The sequence below is a fragment of the Gymnoscopelus braueri genome, assembly GCF_963280865.1.
Source record: "Gymnoscopelus braueri genome assembly, chromosome: 12".
NCBI classification, from domain to species: domain Eukaryota; kingdom Metazoa; phylum Chordata; class Actinopteri; order Myctophiformes; family Myctophidae; genus Gymnoscopelus; species Gymnoscopelus braueri.
Genome location: NC_137614.1, coordinates 30,520,843 through 30,544,866, shown reverse-complemented (window position 1 = coordinate 30,544,866; position 24,024 = coordinate 30,520,843). Strand labels below are relative to the sequence as shown.

Here is a 24,024-nt window from a genome sequence, read left to right as displayed (position 1 = left end):
TGAAGTCAAGAGCTCTTCCGACTGAGCAATGGATAGATACAAATGCTCCACATGCTTTGTAGATGAATGAACGGGTCAAAAATGGAGAAAGTGCAAACACCAGGTTGAAGTTCATCCATGACGGTCATGAGAGGTCCAGACTGCACTAGCGGTTTGTTTACATTCGACCGCATGGCTCATTTGCATAAGACGTTACCATATTGATTTTATCCCACTCACTGTTGAGGGTTAGGGTTATGTTTTATATATTTTGTTTAAGACTTACAGTAGGCTGCCTTGCCCCACTGGAATACAGTGACTGATATGAATTAATAATATACTGGACCATTCGTAAAATGAAGAATACCTTGTGATGTCAGTGACATTTTATTACAAATGAAAATAAAAACAAGAAGTAGTAGCCTAGTAGCTACTAAATAGTATGTGAGATGCATGCTAAATTCAGGGCTGTGTCTGAAATCACGTGCTAACATATTAGTTAGTATGTCAAATGACTATTTTGTAAATCCAAAAGCCTAGTCGCTACTAAATAGTATGAGAGATGCATACTAAATTCAGGGCTCTAACCGAAATCACATACTAACATACTATTTAGTATGTCAAATAACGTTTTAGTATGTCGGAAAGCTTGGTAGGTACTAAATAGTACCCATTGCAGACAGAGGGTCCAATAAAATCTGTTTGCTATGGAGCCCAACAGTGTTGATTGGATACTTTATTAACAAGATTACTTCACTACAATTATGACTTACTAGTTACTTTGTTTTGATCACCACTGATCAAAAAGCACCAGAATATACTCATACTATATGATACTATAAATCACACAATCAGGATAAATAAAGCAGCAGTACAAGCAGTGCAATCATAGAATTGTCTTTAATAATCCAAATAAACTAAACAATTCAAAAGATACAGCTAGCCACAGTTCGAAGTGCACCAGCATAATCTTAGTTTTGGCTGCAAAAAAGAAAAAAAGAAAAAGGAAAAAAAAGATGTCAGCACAAAAACATTGGTCATAAAAGTGTTGGATATGTAGCGTGATTCCAGTGGCTATAGGATAGATATGCAAGCAATAAAAATAAGACATTCACATTTTGCTTACCAAATTCCTACAGTATATGGATTGATGTATAATCAAGCAACCAAAAATGTATCAAGCTAAAATCATGCAGCAGGCATACAGCACTGAAATGTTGAGATTGAGATTATCCCAAATGTTTTAGATTATCCTATGATTTATGAAGATCATATATAGCAGTACACAAGATTGAACGCTGGACTGGTGAAACCATCTCACATAGTTTTTTTCTTTCCAAGCAGGGCCTGCATTTTACAAGGACATTTGTGCACAGTTTGATGAATAGTAAGGTGTTGGACTCGTGAACGACTTAAGCCATTTGAAGAATACCGAAACAATTGGAAAAACCAAACCTGTACCTTACTGGAAAAAAAACTAACCAAAAAAAACAAGCATACAGTGTGTGTGATGCACAAAAATAAACATTTGCAAGTAACTTTAAATAATACAGCTCCAAAAATAAGTCTATATTAAAGAAAACAAAATGAATAAAAAATTTGTATCTACATCTGTTTATTTATAAAAACGAAAAATGAAAAATGATGGTAATAAGTTAGTTTTTGCTCCCCAATAGTGAATACCTTTTTTTTTTTACATCTGCAAAAGTGACTGAGGATTGCCTATCAACAAGTAGATATTCATAGATATATACCTAATTACATACGGTACGCAGACATGGGTCAAACAGCACTTGAAATCTTTTTCCCCACCCCCAATACTTCCAAGGGCTTGCTTGTCTTTGAAGAGTGCCACATGAGCTGGATTTGAAAAGGATTTCAAGTTGCCTTCGTCCCACGCCTGATGTTATGTCACAGTGGGTTAGAACCCTATACAGTAGCAGCAGGCGGGCAGCACCCCCCAGCCCCCGTCTGGGGAGCAGAGAGCATCTGAGAGACGTCAATTTAAGACTGCATATTAATCACTGGCAGGAGGCATGTGGAGTAGACTATCTACGTATTCAGATCATTCAAGTCCATTGCGTGGTTTAACTGAGCTCTGTGGCACCACGGCACATTTAAGATGCAAGTCCTCTGCTGGGTGTAGACACTTCTATCATCAGTTCCTTCCAAGGACGGCTCAGAACAATAAAAAGGCAGATGAGGTACAAATGACCACTACCCTGATACCTGCCCATCCCTTCCTGTGGCCCTCCCCTAGAGACCTGGGGGCGATTGAAGGCTGCGTCCAAAAACTCTACTTTGCACTACTTTTCTGCATTAAGTGTGCGCTTGATTTAAACAAAACGGCTCTGCTAATGCCACTTCACTACGCAATGAAGTGCAAGGGGCAGAAAACAAGACGAGTGCACACTTCAGGGAAAGGTGCAGAGATTAAAGACGCAGTTTAAGGCACCTTGGAACCCTGATATATTAGGGGGGTGGGTGGGACACGTACCAGGTCACTGATGTCACAGTGACCCATGTTGTATTTTAACCTTAGTGTTTGACATGTGTACAGCGGCTGAGAGACGTTGTAGCCTAGTGTTTGACATAAGTACAGCAGCTGGGAGAGGTGATAGTGAACATGGAATGTGTCTTCAGTGAGATATCAGTGTGTTGTAGTCTATTGATCTCTGTCCAGCGCACCTCAGGCAGAACAACATCTAGCAATCAGAGCAACATGTGACAAGAGGCCAAAGTCTGTAACGTGCTTTGCTCTCTGGCCTGTACACTTACAGTTGTATTCACTTACAAGTATACACACTCACTTACACTTACAAGTATACTGTACATAATCAATTATCTAAGACACAGAAAAGAAACACTCAACGGGACTTAAAGCTCATCTTCATAACATTTACAGCGCTCCTTTACATAACTGACATTCAAAGAGATGTCTTTATATGAGGGAAAAACAAAACACCCTCACCCTCTGCTACAAAACAAAACTTCATCATCTCAGCGTGTTTGGGTCCCAAAATGGAAAGGTGCATGTAGGACGTGGATGAGTGAATGCTAATAGCAATGGTAAGGCTGGGGTGGGGGGGGTTATTTGGGCACCAGGCCACGGGATTGTGGGTAAAGAGGAGATCCTAGCACCAGGCCACGGGATTGTGGGTAAAGAGGTGAGCCTGGACTGGAGGCGCCATAGGGTGAAGTGGGGGTGCTTGACTTCTTGCCCGTTCTTGGTCGGCTGGGCGTTGGAGAGCGAAGGCGGAAGATGAAAGGATATGTTGGGGGGGAGAAAGAAGAACTTTATTAGCAAATCAACCATGAAAAAGTTATATTTTCATTTGAAATATTACGTTTTGTTTGACTTTAATTTTTTTTCCAAAGGACTGTTGAATACAATTGCAAAAGTAATATATGAATGAATGTGAGTATATTATACAAGGAGATACAGGTGCATCTGTGTCTGTACTAGCCTGATAACTACTGCACGTGTGCTGGATGTAAAAGTAGAGGTTCTACGCACACAGTAAAATCCTCTGTGGTAAAGGTGCTGAGTGATATATTTCTTTGTTAAAATAAGTTTAAATAGCTCTATATTCCAATAATAAACATTGCTTTAGAGTGTTTGTTCAGTAACAGTGGTCTCCCATCGGTATATCAATTTCATCCAATCAGGAGAGAACTCATACAAGATACACGATAAACAAGTGAAATTGGAAGAGATTAAACAAAAAAAAGAAATTGGACATTATCAGATTGAAGCCGATAAATGGGTTCTCTCTCCTGATTGCATGAAATTGGTATCCCAACTGATAATGTATTTTCTGGCCCAGTGATGTTGTCAATGTAGTGAGTCCCAGGGAAATCTGGTCCCTAATAAAATGTGTTGTTTTTGAGAAATTACTGTGTTAAACCTGTGTTTGATATTATATAGCTATATTATGGTTATATTCATATTAATATATGTTGATAATGTATCTGAAAAACAAAAACATTATAAATCCTTGATCTGAATATTTTTTTGGGGGGGAGGGGGGGGTGGTTCCAAAATTCTCTCCTTATTGTTATTAGCACAATAATAAAGTTTCCCCATCCAGACAGCATGGCAATATTAGTGTCTGCTCTCATTCTTTTCAAGGTGATTTTTGTTTTATTTTGTTTTCGAAGCTCCGTGTACAAAGAGGAGAAGGTTAATTTACATTAAATGTATAGAGCAAAAGGGAGGAGTGGAGAGGAGCAGCCTCTCAGTGAGTGACATCTGTCAGTGATTGTCAGACACATACAGATGCAGCACATTGTCCACGCAGGGACTGAAAGACAGACTTCTTTTGAAGTGGAGCTTGTGTAACTATGTGTACATGATGCATAGCAAATTACAACTTATTAATCAGTTGAGACCTCAAAAGGTGCACAGCACGACAGCAGACGGTAAAACAAAAAAGTTGATTCTTCTTCTATAGATCTTTGTTTCGTCTAGGTAAAATAGTATGCATCCACTTGACGCAACGTTAGTTTAATGGGACTTTTTGGAATACAAAAGGGTCGTATGACACAGGAAGAGCACCTAAAACATTGCTGCTGGCCCGTTACTAAACAAACACCCAGATAGCAATGATTACTAACAGAATATAGAGCTTTCAAAACATATCACTTACACTTTACAGCACATTTCATTAAATTCTGAGAGTTAAATTCATATAAACTTTCACTGTTAAATTAACACAGAGCACGAGACTGGTTTTCTTACCCAGACTTTGGTTTCTTGAGGCTGCCGTTGGCGCTGGCTGGCGGGGTTGGCCCCAGGCTGCTGTGGAACCCAGAGGCATCCACCTGAATCTCGTCCTCGTCCCTCAGAGCGTCCTCCAGTGCCGCCGCCACCTTGGGGGCGATGACCGGCTCCTTGTACTCCTTAGTGGTCCTGGCTGGCAGGTCCATCTCTAATAGCAGGATGTTCTCAGCCTGTGGGTTGGTGATAGGATAAAAAATGAAAAGAATCGGCAGAACAGCTTTGCTCCGGCAAATATGTTACTTAACACAAAGTGTCAGTACAAGGTTTTCGGCCACAGTTTGGCTCAGGGCTTCATCACTTTTGACATAAGGGAGGTGCAGCAAACACTGCAGGAAGGTTAATTATTTCATTACATTTTTCATTAAAAGTATTTAAAAATAAAACGTTTTTTTTTCCGTTTTTTTGTTTATTGATTTTACATCAAAAGAGAAAAAGAAAACATTTCAAGTACAAAACATCATCATCATTGAACTCAGTATCCCCCACCCTTCTCCCTTTTTCCCACTCTTCCTCCCCCAATCCTTTCCATCCCGCCCTCCCTCCACCACTCCAACACTCAAGCATCACACAACTCATCCACTGCATCACCAACACACAGCCCCTTCACACATTAGAAGGTTATCAGTCACCAGAACCATGGACGTGTGTTCACAATGAGTGTAACATGGTTAAAAATGGAGTTTGAAGTTAACACATTGGGTGCCAGAGGTTTATTAAAATATTATACTTTGAGTGCCAGGACTTTTTAAACATTTTGAACCTTTTTCAAGTAGTCACAAAATATTTTCAGTGATCACCGTCCTCACGGTGATCCCCTCATTACACACATACAGGTCTCGTACAATCGGGGGGAAAAAATTTAAAACATTCGGAAATCCATTCCATAGTTGCAGCCAGTTGAAAATAGTTAAATTAACATTGTAAAAAAAAAAAGTGCACAGGAGCCGAGATACAGGTTTTTGAAGTCATAAGTTAACCAGGAGGTGGATTGGAGTCTAAATCTTGTAGGAGTGATATTTCCTGTTGCTGTGAAGGAAAAAAAAAACGGTTTTGGCACTCAACGTTAGTATGCGCAAAACCGTATATATACGGTTTTGGCACCCAATGTGTTAAATGGGCGGCGTGTCTGATAAACTAAATATCAAAACTTTTAATATGGAATCAAGCATCATAAAAAACTGTCTGGGTGCACACAGAAACTTGTGTAGAGGTTAGAATTACCCCAGAAGTGTTTTAAAAGTGAAATAACCCTTTAAGTGGGTAAAAGCCACATCTCTCTGGAGATATTACTGTGCTGTAACATTAAGTTGAATATGCATTATGCCCTTTTCAGTACTTTATCCTGACATTTGTCCTAAAGAAAAAAAACTTGTTTTGAAGCACAGTGTGACTTCAAATGAGTGCTGGTAAATACCATTTAGCGTACAATGTTTAAAATAGCACTGCACCAATGGAAGGCCAACTGAAGATATAGGCATGGTATGTTTCTTAACATTCCTTCCACTGTAGCTTGAAATACCAGAACATATGTTAAACATACTGATGGTCTGTTGAAGTTGCTTCAATTTTGTGCCATTATAATCGGTTAAAGGAAAAGTGTGAAAAAGCAGGACAGCTAGAAGGAATGTTAGTATCTGTCCTTTTTGACAGTATGTGTAGACAAAAAGAAAACTGTCAAGGCCTACTTTGTATCTGATGTCAGGCCTCATCACCATGGCCACTCGCGCGTGTTGACAGAGGGGTCTCCTGTAGCCAACCGCGGACACCGGCCTGGTCATCATCTGATGATCACTGACACAAACACAAACAAAAGAAAGACTTCATATATACAACACAGTCAACAAGACTTCATCCTCTATATGTGTCTCAGCCCAATAAGCTCTACTACACAAATAGCAAAACACAACAGTGCCCCATTAGGGACATTGTTACAAAATGGTTCTGAAGTGTTTAGTAAACACAAATAACTTGCATTCAAACCCACATACTCTGGTTAACGCCATATACGTTGATGAGTTCCTACCGTTCGGTGCGTCCACTACGTATATCCTGTCATGTGTATTATTCACGGTGAATCTATGGTATTACTCACTCCTCTATACGTGTGATGGGCTTCATCTTCCAGTGGTCATCCTCCTCGTCGAAGAAGGCCCTGTTGACTATCTTGTTCTTCTCCTCCAGGGGAAGGAAGTTCTCGATGATAAGGTGCCTGCAAAACACACACAAGCAATAATAAAGCAAGTTCCTCAGGCAGACAGAGATATTCAGAGACGGACAGGCGAAGTCAGGGGCAGGACAGAAATAGTATTATCAAATTGATAAAATGCTGTCCTTTTCTGTATTGTCTCCATCCAATTTTCTCTTCAATGGGTTGGCAAATTAATCTGAAATTGCACATGGGCATTGAGCATTGGCAGGGACTGACTAAGCTGACGTTTCCAGGCAGGGATTGATGAAGCAGAAATTTCAAATTGGACCCCTTCGCAGGCCGGGTGTGGCCCGCTTGCCACCACTTTGACAGCCCTGGACTAGTGGAAGATAATCGCCCCTTGCTATCCTCCATGTTGAACTAGGGAATCCAGGTCAGTTGTACTGCGTCATTACACTGAGGGAGGAAATGTAATGGCCTGAGGCAGTGGTTTAGAGGTACTATAATTGACAGCCAGAAAGAGCTGTGTGACAGCATTAGGAAAGCGCTGTGCTGGGATCAGACTGATCCAAGCGAGAGAGCAAGAGAAAAGGGACTGGCAGAAATAATTTGCCACTGCTTTGCATTACTAAAGTGTGCTGAATTAATTCCACCAACGCATGACTCAATACACCTGCGGCTCGACACAAAAGAAAACCTCATGTGCATTCAGCGAGGCGCGTGACCCCCAGTCCCAACCCCCACTGCCCGTCTATAAACCATCTGTAGGAAAACGATTTTGCAAACTATTCCTTAAACCTCGACGGCAAGGTCCGGTGAGAAACAGCAAGGCGATTGGACAAAACTGACTCCGGGACGGTCTCGTCCGGAGCGGAGGGCATCTGTAATAGATATATTATCGATCCACGGCCACCCCAGCCCTTCTTCCTGGTGTATGTGTGCCTGCGCATGTTAATGTGATCCGTGGGCTCCATACTTGAGTTTGAGGTCCCGGGTGAGCTCGTTCAGTGTCTGCTCCAGCTCCTGACGCTGCTTGATGTGAGCCTCCTGCAGATCTTGGATCTCCGACTTCACTGCCTCCAGCTTAGCAAAGTGCTTGGAGACAGAGAGAGAGAGAGAGAGAGAGAGACAGAGCGAGAGAAAGGGGGAGTTGGTAAAGGAACAAAAACAGGGAAGGATATAGGAAGAGGAAAGATTTGAGAGACAGGGCAAGAGATAGAACATGTGATTTGTGTCTCTACAGTGTTCTCCTTTAAATCACTTTAAAGTCAAAGTCAAAACCTTTCAAAAATAGCAGATCTAAAAACAACAGGTTGTGAGCTTATAGGTCGGCTATTTTTGAAACATTTTAATAATTTTAAACTATAATGACATGCCCTAAATAGGGTCACTTGGGTTAAAGTTGTAAATTGTGTATGACAATTGAACTTAGCTTGGACACACCCAACTCTTTCCTTGGTGTACTGTAAACCCTAAAAAAGATGTCAACTTATTCTTGTGACCCCAAGTATTACAAATGCATTCACATTTATTTTGCCCAGGTCTATGTACTAATACCTCTTATCTCACTGTCGTTGTGTCAGATAAGATGTGTTACAGCGAGGGAGGAGTTACCTTTTTCAACTTCTTGGTCTTGATGTCCACCTCCTGCTGTAGGGAGCTGTACGTCTCCTTCAGCTCTAGGGTCTCCTCGTCACGACACTCCACCTGCTGCTGCATCTCCCGCTCTCGCCGTTTCTAAACACACACACACACACACACACACACACACACACACACACACACACACACACACACACACACACACACACACACACACACACCTTTATATTGCGTACTATACTTAACACAGGCCTAACATAAACCCCAAAATAGCCTTTAGAAAAGCGAAGGCCAGCAAAATGTCCAAACGTTTGCAGGATTATTTCTCGTCTTTGTACCAAAAAGGTCCTCAGAAATGACAGAAATACAACTAAACGGCAAGAGTAAGCAGTTGAGCACACAAAAGCCTCAGTGCATGTTTCGAGGCTGTGATAACAAGGCATGTGTCAGTGCTTGGAAGAGATGTGTTCTGGTAAAAACGGGTTGTAGCAGTAAGTAAATGACTGACAATGAGGATGGTTCCACAACACAAGGTGGGGAGCACCAGCCACCAGACGAACACGGCTACATTTTAGATGCATACTTCAAAAGAAGCAAAAATATTTGTTTGTATTCCTTTGTGTTAATGGTACAATAAGATACCAGGGTTGTGGCTCTTTCGGAGCGGGAGTTTTGGGGGGGTGGGAGGGGTTTAACATACATTCACTGTTTTTGTATGCCTTTTGTTATTGACCTGTACGTGAAAATATAAAATAAAGAAACCTTGAACAAAAGAAGCAAAAGAAAATTCCAGCTTGCCAAAACGGAACAAGTTCTCTGCAGACTAAATTGTTTTCTACTTGAGGTGGCTCCGTCTTGAGTGAACTGAACATTAGACCCTGCGCACTGTATACAGTGCTGGAATGGAATTTTGCCACCCTGTATCTGAACTCAACTGTTTTCATCAACATCATCCTCCAAAGCGCTTTGACATACCGGTACATATTTGTCTAGGATAGGCCTCATAGAATTCACCTGTTCAGCGATTTCTTGTCTCTTCTGTTCCAGAATCTTTTGCTGTTCATTGGTGTGGTCCACAATGTTCTTCCCTCCAACCAGAAGCTTGCTCTCCATAGCCTGGATGAAGAAAAGGACAAAACGACCAGGTCAAGCCACATGAGAGAAAAAGTGTTTCCGTTGATCGTGTAAAGAATAAAAAAATAAAAAATGCTCCAATTGAACTATTGTTAAAGTGATTATGTTGTACATAGGAGTGGCTAGATAAGTGCAGGTTCCTGACAGATTCTGGCATGAGCTTAAAGAATGTCATTAACTGGCTGGCAAACATCCAATTTAGCAATAATAAAATCTGCTTACCTTGACTTTGGCAGACAGAAGCTCTCCGGCCTCCTTCTCTTTCTTCAAGTCCTCCATTTTCTTCTCCTTCTGCCTGAGCAGCCGAACTTTCTCCTCAGCCACCAGGCTGTGGTCCTCCATGATGGCTTTCCGCTCCCTCTCCAGCTTTTCATGCTGCTCGCGCCAGTAGTCCTCCCCGGCGGCACCCCTGTTCTCCTCATCATCATCCTCGTCATCCTCCTCCTCCTCCGTCTCCCCATCCTCCAACTCCTCTCCATTGTCGCCCTCTTCGCCCGCCTTCCTGCGCCTCCTCTTTTTCCTCTTCCCCGAGCGCTTCTCCAGCTGCTCCTTGAGCCTGGCGATCTCCTCCTGGAACTGCCTGAGCAGGGCGTCTTTGGGGTCCTCATTGATGCGGGGCTTGTTCTTGATGTTCTTGGCACGGTTGGAATAGCGCAGCGTGGTCAGGGTCTCATCCAGGTTGTAGGACGCCGGGCCGATGTTGGCCACCATCACCGTGCGGGCATTGCCACCCAGCGAGTCCTGCAACAGCCGGGTGAGCTTGGAGTCCCTGTAGGGGACATGGGTGCTCCTGCCGTCCACCAGAGCTGATATGACATTTCCCAGCGCCGACAGCGACAGGTTGATTTTGGTGGCTTCTTTGAGCCGCTCGCCCTGAGCGCCTGTCTTGGCCTGTCTCTCACTGCCGGCCAGGTCCACCAGGTTGAGCTTGCCCACCCGGATATGGTCCTTGCCGTCCACACCCAGCTCGCTGCACTCTACAGTGATCACGAAGATGGCATGCGAGCGCGAGCTGTGCTCGTTCATGTTGGTGGAGCCCACCGAGCGGTTCTGGTTGCCCACATTCATGACGTGCTCAATCTCGCGCACGCTCTTGGTGACGAACGAGGAGAGGTCCTTGACGTACACGCCCGTGTCCGGCCGCTCTTTGAGCTCGAGGCGCCGCGTCTGGTCCTTTGAAAGCAAGTCTTTGATCTCCTCCTGGTAGATCTCCAGGTATGACGCCCGCACTAGGTACTTTTGGTTTTGGGAGCGTGAAATGTGCGTGAAGACATGGTCAAAGGAATTGGGGATTACGCCTCTCCTCTCTGGGTCATTCTTCACACCCTCCATGGTGTACGTCTTCCCCGTACCCGTCTGTCCGTAGGCGAAGATGGTACCGTTGAAGCCCAGTAGGACTGAATCCACCAGCGGCCTGAAGGTTTCATCGTACAGGTCCACTTGTTTGGAGTTCCAGTCGTAGACGGAATCGAAGGTGAAGACCTTGGGGTGATCGTGGGCCGAGGGATCCTTGGGGTTCCTTACGATAATTTGGCCCAGTTTGACATCGACAGAGACCACCCTGCTGTGCTTGGCTGCCCGCTCCTTCTCGTTCATGGGCCGGCAGCGAACCACCACCTTGACAGACTCGGGGCTCTTGTTCTTGGACATGGTGGTGAGGTGTGGCTGACAACCCGCCACCCCTCAGTGCTCTATCCTCTCTATGGTCAAGTTCGGCTTCGATTCCAGATCAATGTGTCCGAGATGTCCACATCAAAACCTATGAGTCATGATGAGAGCCAATGATCATGTCCAGCCAGTTGGCAACCATCATCACGGTGACACACCACCTTTAAAACAATTACAATAAACTCACTTTGACATAAACACACTCAACAACAAAAAGGCCATAACAACAAAAAGACAAAAGTCATAACACACAGCAAAATGCAAGAACCAACCGCACAGACCTATGCTCCTTTCTCTCTACACTGACATATCTTAAATGAAACACAATAATGCTCCAAAAATAAAGCTTAAACTTGAACTGGCATTGTTGACAGCTGTCACCTCTGGAGAAACAGGGTGATCGGTTATTCTTCTTTGCTAGGTTGATGTCACTTATTAATTTAACACCACACATCAGAAATGCACCGTGGATTGTCTTACTGCTTTATGTAATAATAGCCCGTGGCAAATTAGCCCTAGAATGTCTGTGATCTTACATACATTTCAAGTATTCCAAATACACAGTCATAGATCTCTCTCGGTCCCCCACTGTGTAGTGCCCATCTGCGCGGCCATAAAAGTGCTCTAAACTCCGTCTGTACTCACCCAATAATTAATTCCTAAGACGTGGAGTCATATTTTGTCCTCTAGTTTCATATCCATGTGAAAGTTCTGCCAGAAAACGTGTGTTTAGTCAAATATCTCCACTTATTCACGAGCTGCACACGGACGAGTTCTGTGCGACGCGAGGGGCCAGGAATGATTGCAGCACTGAATATACGTAACTTCCATAAGGACGCACAAATGTTTGGGACACACAATTGGCAGGTGATGATTCATTACCCCGCACCAATCACAAGCACCTGTCAATTGTGTGTCCCAAACATTTGTGCGTCCTTATGGAAGTTACGTATATTCAGTGCTGCAATCATTCCTGGCCCCTCGCGTCGCACAGAACTCGTCCGTGTGCAGCTCGTGAAAAAGTGGAGATATTTGACTAAACACACGTTTTCTGGCAGAACTTTCACATGGATATGAAACTAGAGGACAAAATATGACTCCACGTCTTAGGAATTAATTATTGGGTGAGTACAGACGGAGTTTAGAGCACTTTTATGGCCGCGCAGATGGGCACTACACAGTGGGGGACCGAGAGAGATCTATGACTGTGTATTTGGAATACTTGAAATGTATGTAAGATCACAGACATTCTAGGGCTAGTGGCAAGTAATGAACTCAATAATCTAAACGTTAGCTAATGTCCTAATGGCACTGCCCCCCACCCAGCTAATATTAGCTGCCTCCTTCACCAGCAAATATGATATCACAAAGTCACCAAGTTAGCAAGTAAGCCCAAGAAACGTCAGTCTCACTCTGTCCGTTTAAAATACTATAATACAATAGTTAATGCATGTCAAAATGACACTGCCAGTGACAAACAGGCGGCCTATAGCAACGACAGACGGCCTAGCAACATACAAACAGACCGGGGAACGATACCTACCCGGCTAATGCTAGCGAGGTAGCAGTCAGTGTCATTCACCGTACAGTGACTACTGGCATTTTAAACATATAGAACACACGGAAGAGGTTAACAACTGTCCCGAGTCAGAGCTAGGTCGATACAATAAAATGTATACATTACTAGTAAAGCACCGTTAGCTAATCCAGAGCTCCCAGTCAGCCATTAGCCGCTGTGTTCATCCCTGAAAAGGATCCAGAACGGTTGCCAGGTTGTGCAATGCCTGTAGTAGTAGTAAGTGGATTCTGAATAGTTTAAACGGACAATTAACCTATCTAGTTATCGTGTTTTTTCTTTTGTTTTCATATTTTATATTGATATGGCTAGCCGTTTGTATACTTGCCCTAACGTCTGTCACTGCCTGGTGTTGTTGGCCCTGTTAGCCGGTAAAAAGCATTCAAAGTGAGTAGCGGACTTCCCTGCAAACCTGGCAACCCGTATGACAACAAGCCTTGCCAAATTGAACACATCAGCTGATTAATCCACCGTGCTTTGTCACGGTGAGTTGAGCAAATATAACCCCGAGGCTTACGTTTCATATAAAAAAATCTATTTATTGATTAGAAACATATAAATGTACAACTAGAACATTACTGCATTCATTGACAAAACAACCACTTTGTCATTCATCCGCAGTTTTAAACAGTTGAGCCATTTTCAGACTTTGGACAGTATAATATAATCAGTTTTGGATCCCATTAACAAACACCACCCATTTGTTTTCATTCATAAACATAACTGCAGTCCACAGGACACTCAGTAGACAGTTTATCAACATTTTGGTACACAAAGTCACAGTGGTAAACACATTTTCATTAACATATACTTTCCCTTTCTATAATTAGTATGCACAGGATCAGTTACAGCTTGTGCCCCAAGAATCCTTATATAGGATGCACAGAGAATGTAGGTTGGAAGAATGGAGAGCGAACATGATCACAAGTTCACAACAGGATTGACATCGCCATTAGTCTTTCCCAGGGTTCAATGGGGTGACTTGACAGGAATGCAAAACATGTGGTTACAGCTACAAAATATGTACTGTAAGTAAGTAAGCAAGTGTTCATGTCAGGGTAAATAGTGTACTTCCCAGATGAAAGACAGGTTTTGATATTAACAACTATGAAGACCCCAGATATTAGTAGTACAGAAATGTTTTGAGAGTTGACGTCCCTTAAAACAGGGTATACAAAAAGTGTAAAGTGACGATGTGTAGTTTGCAGCAGTGTCTATGTCATGGTATCCGAAACCGACATACATTTCATTATTTTGCCAACCGGCTACATCCTTTTCCCAAATCGACTACCAGCTACACCCCGTTCCCAAATCGGTTACGTTTCTCTCAGATGAACAGCGGGTCTGTTACTTTCTACATTCACTCACAGCGCATCGCACCGAATTGTAATAGATTGTGTGCGTAGATCGGTCATTGATATGGTAAAAAAAACAAATGATATTTGATTTTGTCCATATCGCCCAGCCATACCTATAAGCTCCCAAATACTGTCAAACTTTTAAACCAGCCAGTGTAAATGTGAAATGAATCTATGTTGAGCAATTGCATGGCCTATTTCTCAACTAAAACATTATCAGAAACTGTTTTGTTGGACTGACAGGTGAAATAAAGATTGTTCCCACATTCCAGACAAGTCCCATTGTTCTCGAACGCTCTCCTACGCCGAGGGTTGGACGTCACTATTACAACCACCTACATTGATGGGGTACTGTCGGCAGTGGAAAATGAAGTGCGTTATATTAAAAGTGAGTTGAGCTGGTACCATGCAGATTAGATTGACCATGAAACCAAGACCAGATACGTTAAACACTTTTATCTTGGTGTCCCTATTTTGAGGAATGTCATCTACAAGCTCACAAAGCATCCCAAAGCAACATGTTGTGAGCTTGTAGATCGGCTATTTCTAAAAGACAATCCCCTATGGAGGTTGTTCTTTGTCCACGAATCTGAAGACAACTTGTGTGGCCCAGTTTTGGATAAACGATAAACGATGGTGTTTCCCCGAGGATTCTTTTCAGGCCTGCTGGCATAAGCCAAAATGCCCCTTAACAGACATGGCACGCAGGGTGGCATACTGGCATGGTGGAATGGCACGTCAGGTGGTCTGTGTTCAAGACTTGTAACAAAGCTCCATTTATTACATACAAATAAGCTGCGCAATCTATGTCATAGAAAAAAAAAAGATTCCACAAATAAAATCCACCTCATGTTTGTTGCAGTCATAGTTGGGGTAAATATGCATAATTCCCTTGATCGCAACCGTCCGATTTACAGCTCTCACTCAGAAGTAGTCTGGCATCAAGGGTTTCCCAGGTACGATCAAAGAGTAATGACAGACTGACTCACGTTTGTTTCAGAATAGAGCAGCACAGAGCCTCCCCAGTCATCACTTTCCAAAAAATGTGAAGAATATTGGCGTTAATGTTAACAACAAAAAAACAATCTGATAAAAGGAATGTGTTGGCATGGCGGTACAGGCCTGTACAATTGTAGGGGAAACACTGCATTGAGAATAGAATATCTGATCCAAAACTGTTCTGATCAGAGTTCCTCTCTCTTGTTGACTTTCCCAGGCTTGTCCATGCCAAAGAAGGATGACGGGCGGCCGTGAACGTCCCGCTCTCTCTTCACAAAGGCAGAGAATGAGGATACGCAGTTGCCAATGAAGTGGTCAGCCTGGCCCAGAATGTACAGGTCCATCTGGGCCGAGTCTGACTGGAGGTTCACCACCTTCACCTGAGGAAGCCAGATTGAGATGTACATGTGTTAAGTCCTATGAGCGTCAATTAAAACAATAACAACATTTATGCACAGATATTGTAAAGGTAGGGTAAGTGATATTTTTTGCTTAAAACTAAAAGTTTGTTAAAAGGTTAAATCGCTATATTATGATAGTAATCATTGCTATAGACTAGAGTGTATGTTCAGTAGCAGGGGTCTCCCCACCTCTTTAATGAACAGAAAATACATTTTCAGGGAGGTTGCAATTTTTTAGCCAATCGGGAGAGCTTCAATCCAGTTCCGATTTGGTCTGCTCATGTTTGTGTCACCACTTCCAATTTCACTTGTTTAATCTGTATCCTGTGCGAGTTCTCTCTCCTGATTGGATAAAATTGGTATACTGACCTGAAAATGCAATTTCTGTTTACTAAAGAGCTGGAGAGACGGGGAGATTCCAGATACTGAGCAAACACTCTTTATCAATGAGGACTATCAAAATGTAAAGCTATTTAATACTTATTTAACAAAAAACAAAGAAAGACCAAATGTGACCCAGGGTCTACAAAAGGCATGGACTCCCTGTCCAATCGTTAGCAATCAATAGTAAGTTACTATGCGTGCAGTTTGTGAACGAAGCTGAAAAATCACAATGCGGTGCTTAGTGGTGAAGCCGCACTATACAGGAAAGATCCGGAAGAACATTGACAAACTGGCAGCTTGTTGGCATGTCTACTACGTACGCCGGTAGGCAGTTCTATAGTAGAATTAAATATGAGGAATTTTTCAGGCTTGAGATTCAAAAAGGTCACAAAAATTATGTAATAAAATTATTCACAGCAAAAACTGGCACAGCTAAGAAATTGGTAAAGATAGATTACTAGGCTTAAGTATGAAATATCGACAAAGACTAAAACTACGGACATTTCCTCTTTTTTCTTTAAGCCTTGTTTTTATTTTTTATTCCAGTTAACTAAAAATGCTTCTTCAATTCGAGCTTTCGTCATTTCATTTCAAGTTAAATAGAATAACGATAAATACAGACAAACCCTGTTCCAGGTGGCGTAGCCTTTGGCCTACTACAGGCAGGGAATTTTCCCACCCTATAGATCAGTGTTCCTGCATGTGTGTTCACTATGCAAATATTCACAGTCACAAAACCTGTCGTGCTGCTAAATGTCAGTTCAAATCACAACACACAAGCCAAACACACATATCAGGTTCTAATTTGAGCTGGGGCTACTTTTAGCACCTTTACATTTTTTTTTGAAAAAAGGCGAAGTGAACCTACCTTGCCCTTAAAGAGCTTGTCAATCTCCTTACTGTGGGATTCTGAGTCTGTGGCGATGAACACAGAGCGTGCCGAGGTCTTTTTCACCCACAGCTTGACGGCCCTGCGGATCTCGGACAGGTCAGGTAGACACATGGTCATGGTGAGCGGCAGGGCCGTCTGGCGGTTGTAGCCAACGCACTGGGGGGACGCCATGAAGTGCGGACCCGTTTCGCCACTCTGGAGCATTTTGCAGGCGTTTTGCTGCAGGATGGGGGGGGGGGATGAGAATCAAATGTGGCTTTTGAGAATCAGAAGTGAAGATGACGGTGCACATTATGTCCTAAAGACCCAGTGTGCATGTGAAAGTTGAATGGGTTTGAGTGAGTCATCGGGTAAACTGAGCGAGTGGGTGGAGTAAGATGGATGAAAAGCAATTGCATTTGTGTGTTTGTGGCCAAGCTTGTCCATCTCACCCAGTCAATGCCAATGCGTAGGTGAATGCCCACGTATGGCCTGGGCAGCAGGGCAGCGATTTTTTCCTCCCCTTCCTTTACCATGCCGTTTGACCACACCACATAGCGCTGCAGCCCCACGTGTTCCTCTAATACCGGGAACTGAGCAGGGGCCCCAGGCATGGCCAGGACTGGATGCTCTGCTGGAGGGAACCTGTTCAAGCAGGGAATATTAGGGGGGAAATATGCAGCAACTCTGACTTGAGGATATAATCTCAGTCTATTCTAAAAAAATATATTTTAAATTATTTATTACAAGACAGCAGAATAGAAAACTAACAGTTTATTTCCAGGGGGGCTTTCCCTGACCAATCACTAGTGACTGACATATCGGCAGCCCAAGAACAATTTTAGACGCACCCGCAGAGATGTTGATTGGTTTGGCTGTTTCTTCAACCTGGGTTTAGGCAACCCCTGAATCACTTTTTAAAAGATAAGCAGGATGAGCAAAAATATGTCGCAAATAACAACTCAGGTGCCTGGAACCAGGCAACAAAATTAAATCATGCATTAAATGTTTAGTAATGCTCAATACTGTTAATAATTAAAACCATTAATTCAACTGAAAACTCACTTCTTCATCCAGTTAGATTGGTGGTAGATGCTAAAGGAAATGCCACCAAACAAGACAGACATGTCAAATTCCACTCCCACATAGTCCCAAAATGGCCCAAACGGGTTCCCGTCCTGAAAATGGATCAGAAATATTGATCAGTGTCTGACAAAATTAAATGGTAATTAATACCATGTGTTTAGAAAAACTTTCGCACAACTAGAATAAAAAACTTTAAGAGCAGGTACGTAGGCAAACAAGTGCACATGCACAATAAAAAAAAAGGAGTAGATGTATTTAAAGAAGAAGCTTCTCCTTTAAAACAATCTGCTACTGTACAGTGCAGTTCGGCAGTGTGCGGGCGTACTTTTTATTATCAAATAATACCATGTAAAATGAATCCGTTCTGTGGTTGCAATAGAGCTAGGCAGCCATGTGATAATTCTGACACCCTTGTGGTTCTGGAAGAGCTTTTTCCTAAGCTCTCTACTACAAATGCTTTATAGTTTATACGGTTTCACTTACTCAATTGGTCTGAAATTTGACTGGGGCAGAGCTCAGTGAAAAACCAAGAGAAATGTAATGGGCACAAGACGTCTTTGTGTACCTTGTGGCGATACAGCACAAGAACTACAATACCCATTGTACATTGAAGTTCTGTCTCTACTCTCTAGTGTAGCCAGCTTAAACTGGGCGCCACAGCCTGATGGCACATGACAGCGAACGAGACGAAAAGCCATGCCAACGAGTTGTTATACCCTTGTGATTGGTGGAAGATCAGCAAGGCTTAAAATAATAAGCTCAAAATGTACCTTTAGCAGTAACACTACAGTAATGAAATAATAAATCCCTTTGTCAAAGCTTATGAACCTACATGATAAAGTTTGGCCATAATTAGTTTATGATGAATGTGCTTCAATAGACGAGTCTAGTTAACACTTAGTGGAACCTTACTGCCAAGGTTTACAGTATTAATGAATGTAGGAATTATTATGTTTTCATACTGGCCAGCAGAGGGCAACATTTCACCCTCATAGCCATCGAGCTTCTGCAGAGCCAGACAATATTTTCACAGCCTCAACCCATAGTTCAATTTCAAGTAGCTCAAAATCATAATTCCGCATTTAAACATATTTTCAGTCTATCAGAAAGGCACCCACAACAGTGGCAATTTTAAGGGTTAGACTCTACCCTACTCTGCTCTCACCTTCATTGGGCAGGACTTCTTGTCTGCACTCCGGTGGGCAGTGGTCTCAAAACAGTAAGCACTCCTGTGTCCCGGGGGCCAGTGCTCGGGAGCCAGCTGCTCCATGAAGGCCTCGAGGCTGACCACACGATGGTAAGCTGACAGGGCCTCCAGCTGGAAGAACTCACTATAGGGCACATGGACCTGAGAAGAGCAGAATAGGGGATGTAAAATGAATAGAGCAGAAATTCATTATCCAGGTCAGGCGTAATAACATAAGTAAGTAGGTCGGAGAGGCTTATTGTCGGTATCAGCCGAGAACGTGGGAGTGTGTCCCCGTTACAATGCGCTAGACCCCTGGGAGATGGAATGCTGAGGTGGAGCGCTACACCTACCATCAGCTCCCAGTACTTACAGCACGACTTGCCGCACCCAAGCCGTGCTACTCATGCGCTGAGTTGGCGGTGCCCGGGATCAAACCTTGTGGTCCAAGGGTGAGAGCTATACCAACTGAGCTACCCGGACACAAATAACATACTGGCATACATCAACAGTTGGTCCAGTCAGAGAGAGCGTTGTGAAATACTTTTCTGTTACAAAGATCATAAAGGAGAGAGAAAGATGATGTCTCATCTGGAGGTTGATCTCCACTGCCATTTAAATAGAGCACAAAGTCCCTTGCGCTTCGATGGCTCTACGTACATTGGTGTATGGGGGTGAATGGTGGCGATACACTATCCAGGGAGGCACTGCCAGGGTGCGGTTCAACATCTTGGCAAACGCTAGGGCCCCCAGCAAATGGTCGGCCTGGTTTCCAAAGCGACCTGAGGAGCAACATGGAATAACACAAAACACTTGTTTCATAATACATCAGACCTGCACATGTGAAGAAATTGTAGAATGAAAAATCAAATTAAAGGGATATTTCACTTTCAAACACGTTTGGGGTTATTTTAACATCTACTCAGGCTTTTGTGTGAACCCCAGTTAGAATTTTAAGTTGCTTGATTCAGTATTTAATTATTTGATATTCATTTTATCAGACACAACCCTTTCCGATACAAACCCATTGTAACTTCAAACTCCATTCTAACCATGTTGGATTGAAAACACCCGTCCTTGGTTCTGGTGACTGATATTGGCCATCTAATGCGTGAGGGGCCAGGTTTTTCAATTATTTTTTTATATATTTTTTGGAATTTGAAAAACTATTTAATAAAATAAATGAAAAAAGTAATAGAAAAATTCGGCCCCCTCTCATATTAGGACAATAACAGTCACCAGAACCAAGGACGGGTGTTTTAAATGGATCAAACATGGTTAAAATGGAGTTTGAAGTTACAAGGTTTGTATAGGAAAGGGTTGTGTCTTATAAAATGAATATCAAATATCTAAATACTGAATCAAGCAACTTAAAAACTGTCTGGGGTGCTCACATAAATCAGAGTAGACATTAAAATGACCCCAAACATGTTTGAAAGTAAACACCGTGGGTTTTACAGGATGGTTTTGGGTCCAGTTCCAGAGATCAAATTCGTATCAAGAGGGGGTCCATGAAATACAAATTTAAAAAGTGGAGAATCACTGGTCTGACTTGACACGTGGAAATGCTGAGAATAGAAAGTTGCCAAATGGGTGCAAAACCTTGTTTTACAACGTTTTATAATCAGTGTTATTTGAGACACTGAATGAAAGTACAGCAATACAAAAATAAACATTAAGAATATAACGTCGCATTCCCGACAGCATGATCCACTGATACAACACTACAGAGTTGAATGACTTGTAGGCTGTATTGTAGCTACCAGTGTTGCCAGGTTTAGTGAGACAAATAAGCAACGAGGTCTATTAAAACGAGCTCAAAAGACGCCGAGAACAAGAACAAATTAGCTATTTGAAAATAGCCAATCTCCAAGCTATGCGACGCGTTGAGCTTGTAGATCTGCTATTTTAAAAAATAATCTTGAAGAAATTGGGGGGGGGGCTTGGAATATGTTTTAAATATTTTAACAACACAAATCTTGTATGGGGGGTCCCTGGCATAACATATTTTCATATGGGGGTCCGCAGACAAATGCATATTAATGTGGGGGTCCTTGACTTGAACATCTTTGAGAACCACTGGTTTAAACAACATTAGGAAACAAGCCCAAAAAAACACCAATATTGACCAGCAACTTTACACAAAAACAAGCCCAAAGTCGCTTATAATAAGCGGATTTGGCAACATTGGTAGCTACCATACAGCTGCTAATAGCTCAACGACACTAGTACTGGATCATATGACGGTAACTGTCATATAAAGCGTTCATTTACCCATGCAGGGACAATACAACACGTAGCCGCTGCCATCCCACTGCACGTCGTCTGCGACGCTCAGCCACGTTTGGAGCAGAAGTGCAGAAAGTAAATAACAGAGCGTGTGAAGTTTACAGGCTTGTTGATGCACCGCCATTGTGGTTCATCCTGTTTCCCGGCAGGCACTGCGCACTTGACAGTTTAGTTAACTACTGAGTTGCTGCTGAACTTCTGAAGTTATAATAAATAATCTCAGTGGTGGAAATAAGTACCTAATAAATTTTTTTACTTCAGTAAAAGTATCAATACTGCAATGTAGAGTCCAGAATGAATAATGTACGTGAGTAAAAGTTCAAAACTATTGGCATCAAAATGTACTTAAAGTACCAAAAAGTAGAAAGTACTCATTATGCTAGCTCCAATCAGAACCTCTCCTGAGGGAGAGGTTCCAAATAGGGCTATCATTATTATGCTGGATGTCCCATTTCACAAGTTTTCAAAATGTCTTGAAAATAGCAGATCTACAAGCTCACAACGCATCGCAATACGACGGGTTGTGAGCTTGTAGATCGGCTATTTTCAAATAGCCAAAGTACATATAGGGCTGAAGTGGTTAATGTATGTTTTGTAATAATAATAAAAATCTACAAATTAACTAGTAACTAAAGTTTTCAAATAATTGTAGTGGAGTAAAAGTATAATATTTGCCTCTGAGATGTAGTGGAGTAGAAGTAAAAGTACTGAAAATTGGAAATATGTAAATGTACTTAGTTACTTTCCACTACTGAATATGATGAAGTTAAATGATGTCAGTAGATCAATCAATATGTCCCAGATCCATCAACATTGTTCAGGCATATGCATTAACTGCCTGAAATGGAGTATGTGTGTGTGTGTGTGTGTGTGTGTGTGTGTGTGTGTGTGTGTGTGTGTGTGTGTGTGTGTGCCGTGTGCGTGCGTGCGTGCGTGCGTGCGTGCGTGCGTGCGTGCGTGCGTGCGTGCGTGCGTGCATCAGGAATTTAAGCACAATTCTTATGGTTTTGTAAGCTATAGTTTTCCTAAGTTGCAATGTAACACAGTTCTGTTTACACATTTCTTTATTCCCTTTTAATTGTACACATACATTATTTTGTTTTGTTTTGTTATGTTCCAATTCTGCTTTGGCAATGTTGAATTGAACGAGAGATGCATGTCTGTCTGTCTGTCTGTGTGTGTGACAGACAGACAGACAGACAGACAGACAGACAGACAGACAGACAGACAGACAGACAGACAGACAGACAGATATGATTGATTGATTGATTGATTGATTGATTGATTGATTGATTGATTAGTCAATCAAATTAACTGGGTGGATATTGTCATTGTAATCTGACAGTAAAAAAAAAATAATGCCAATGGATGTTAACAAATTATCTTACGGCAATGAAGAAAGACAGAAAAAAAGAACACTATTGTTCACTATAAAGAACAATATTTCCTGTAAACCTAAATCCAACATGAAAAGTCACTGAAAATATATCTCATGTTTTGCTGATTGTCTCTGGCCATTCCTGCTGCAGAAAGATAAACAAAGCTTTCCCCTCTGGTCAGAGAAAGTTCACATTGTAGAAATCGTATTAAGATCTGTCTGCTGTTCCGTAGTATCTCCTTGAAATCAGATGTACCCAATCAGTGTTATGTCCAATGATGAAGACACACATGAAACAAGGAGCAGTGATTCCAGATCTTTGTCATTAAGTAGGCCTACTTCAATCCGGGAACGCATTTGTGTCACTTTAGATTTCTTTGGCTATTCAAAAATAGCGGATATACAAGCTCATAGCCCGGCACCAAGTGCCGCGCTATGAGCTTGTAGATCTGCAATTTCTGAAAGAATAATGGTGAAAATGTGTGCAAATCTATATAAATTCTTTACTCGGATCTTTGCTTCTGGGGGGTCCCTGGAACTAAATATTTTGAGATGGGGGTCCACGGCCAAATACATATGATTTTGGGGGTCCTTGACATGAAAAAGTTTGAGAACCACTGATTATAGCAACATACGTTTTTTCAAAAAACTAGAGGACATTTTGTAGAATCCCCAGAAGCAAAGATTTGAGTTAAAAACGCTTAAAAAATAACATGTACCGTTAATCAAAGATTTTCACACATTTTCAAGATTTTTCAAAAACAAATAGCAGATCTACAAGCTTGTAGCGCGGCACTCGTGCCGCTCTATGAGCTTGTACATCTGCTATTTTTCAATATCCCAATGTATAAAAAATATAAAATGACACAATATGCGTTCCCGGAACGCATATTGGAACTCACATGTGGGCACAACATGCTGCTCTGGGTACGCATTGGCAACATGTGGGCTGATGGGTGCAATCTCAAACCTTTGTCTCTTCACTGTAAAATCCTCAGTCTATATGCATTTAACTCTGAGAGTGTACACATTTGTACACTCTCAGAGTTACACATGAATACATTAACACTGGATCTTACAGTGTTTAATTGAAGAGCTGAGCACTCTCTCTCTCTCTCTCTCTCATATACACAGACTGTCTCACTTTCATCTTTGTGGTTCAAATAACATGTCAAAAAGCA

At 42.2% G+C, this 24,024-nt stretch overlaps 2 protein-coding genes across 5 annotated transcripts; both read right to left on the bottom strand.

Annotated features, from left to right (window-relative positions):
- Window positions 1-860: 860 nt before the first annotated feature.
- Window positions 861-13,075, bottom strand: kif3b (kinesin family member 3B). 4 transcript variants are annotated; one of them, XM_080445291.1, is made up of 9 exons: window positions 13,011-13,075; window positions 9,870-11,476; window positions 9,528-9,629; window positions 8,526-8,648; window positions 7,888-8,006; window positions 6,855-6,971; window positions 6,448-6,553; window positions 4,721-4,932; window positions 861-3,214 (listed from the first exon to the last, which is right to left on the bottom strand). In XM_080445291.1, exons 2-9 carry the CDS (start codon window positions 11,295-11,297, stop codon window positions 3,070-3,072), a joined length of 2,352 nt encoding a protein of 783 aa, XP_080301417.1. In that variant the 5' UTR covers window positions 11,298-11,476; window positions 13,011-13,075; the 3' UTR covers window positions 861-3,069. The 4 variants fall into 4 exon arrangements, with proteins under 4 accessions (XP_080301417.1, XP_080301415.1, XP_080301418.1 ...); XM_080445289.1 differs by having other exon boundaries at window positions 12,859-13,068; XM_080445292.1 differs by having other exon boundaries at window positions 13,000-13,063.
- A 340-nt stretch (window positions 13,076-13,415) lies between these two features.
- On the bottom strand, window positions 13,416-21,595 carry pofut1 (protein O-fucosyltransferase 1). Its single transcript, XM_080443765.1, has 7 exons — window positions 21,451-21,595; window positions 19,837-19,958; window positions 19,156-19,338; window positions 17,970-18,082; window positions 17,357-17,549; window positions 16,902-17,144; window positions 13,416-15,628 (listed from the first exon to the last, which is right to left on the bottom strand). The coding sequence occupies exons 1-7, from the start codon at window positions 21,587-21,589 to the stop codon at window positions 15,434-15,436; spliced, it is 1,188 nt and encodes a 395-aa protein (XP_080299891.1). The 5' UTR covers window positions 21,590-21,595; the 3' UTR covers window positions 13,416-15,433.
- Between the last annotated feature and the right edge of the window lie 2,429 nt (window positions 21,596-24,024).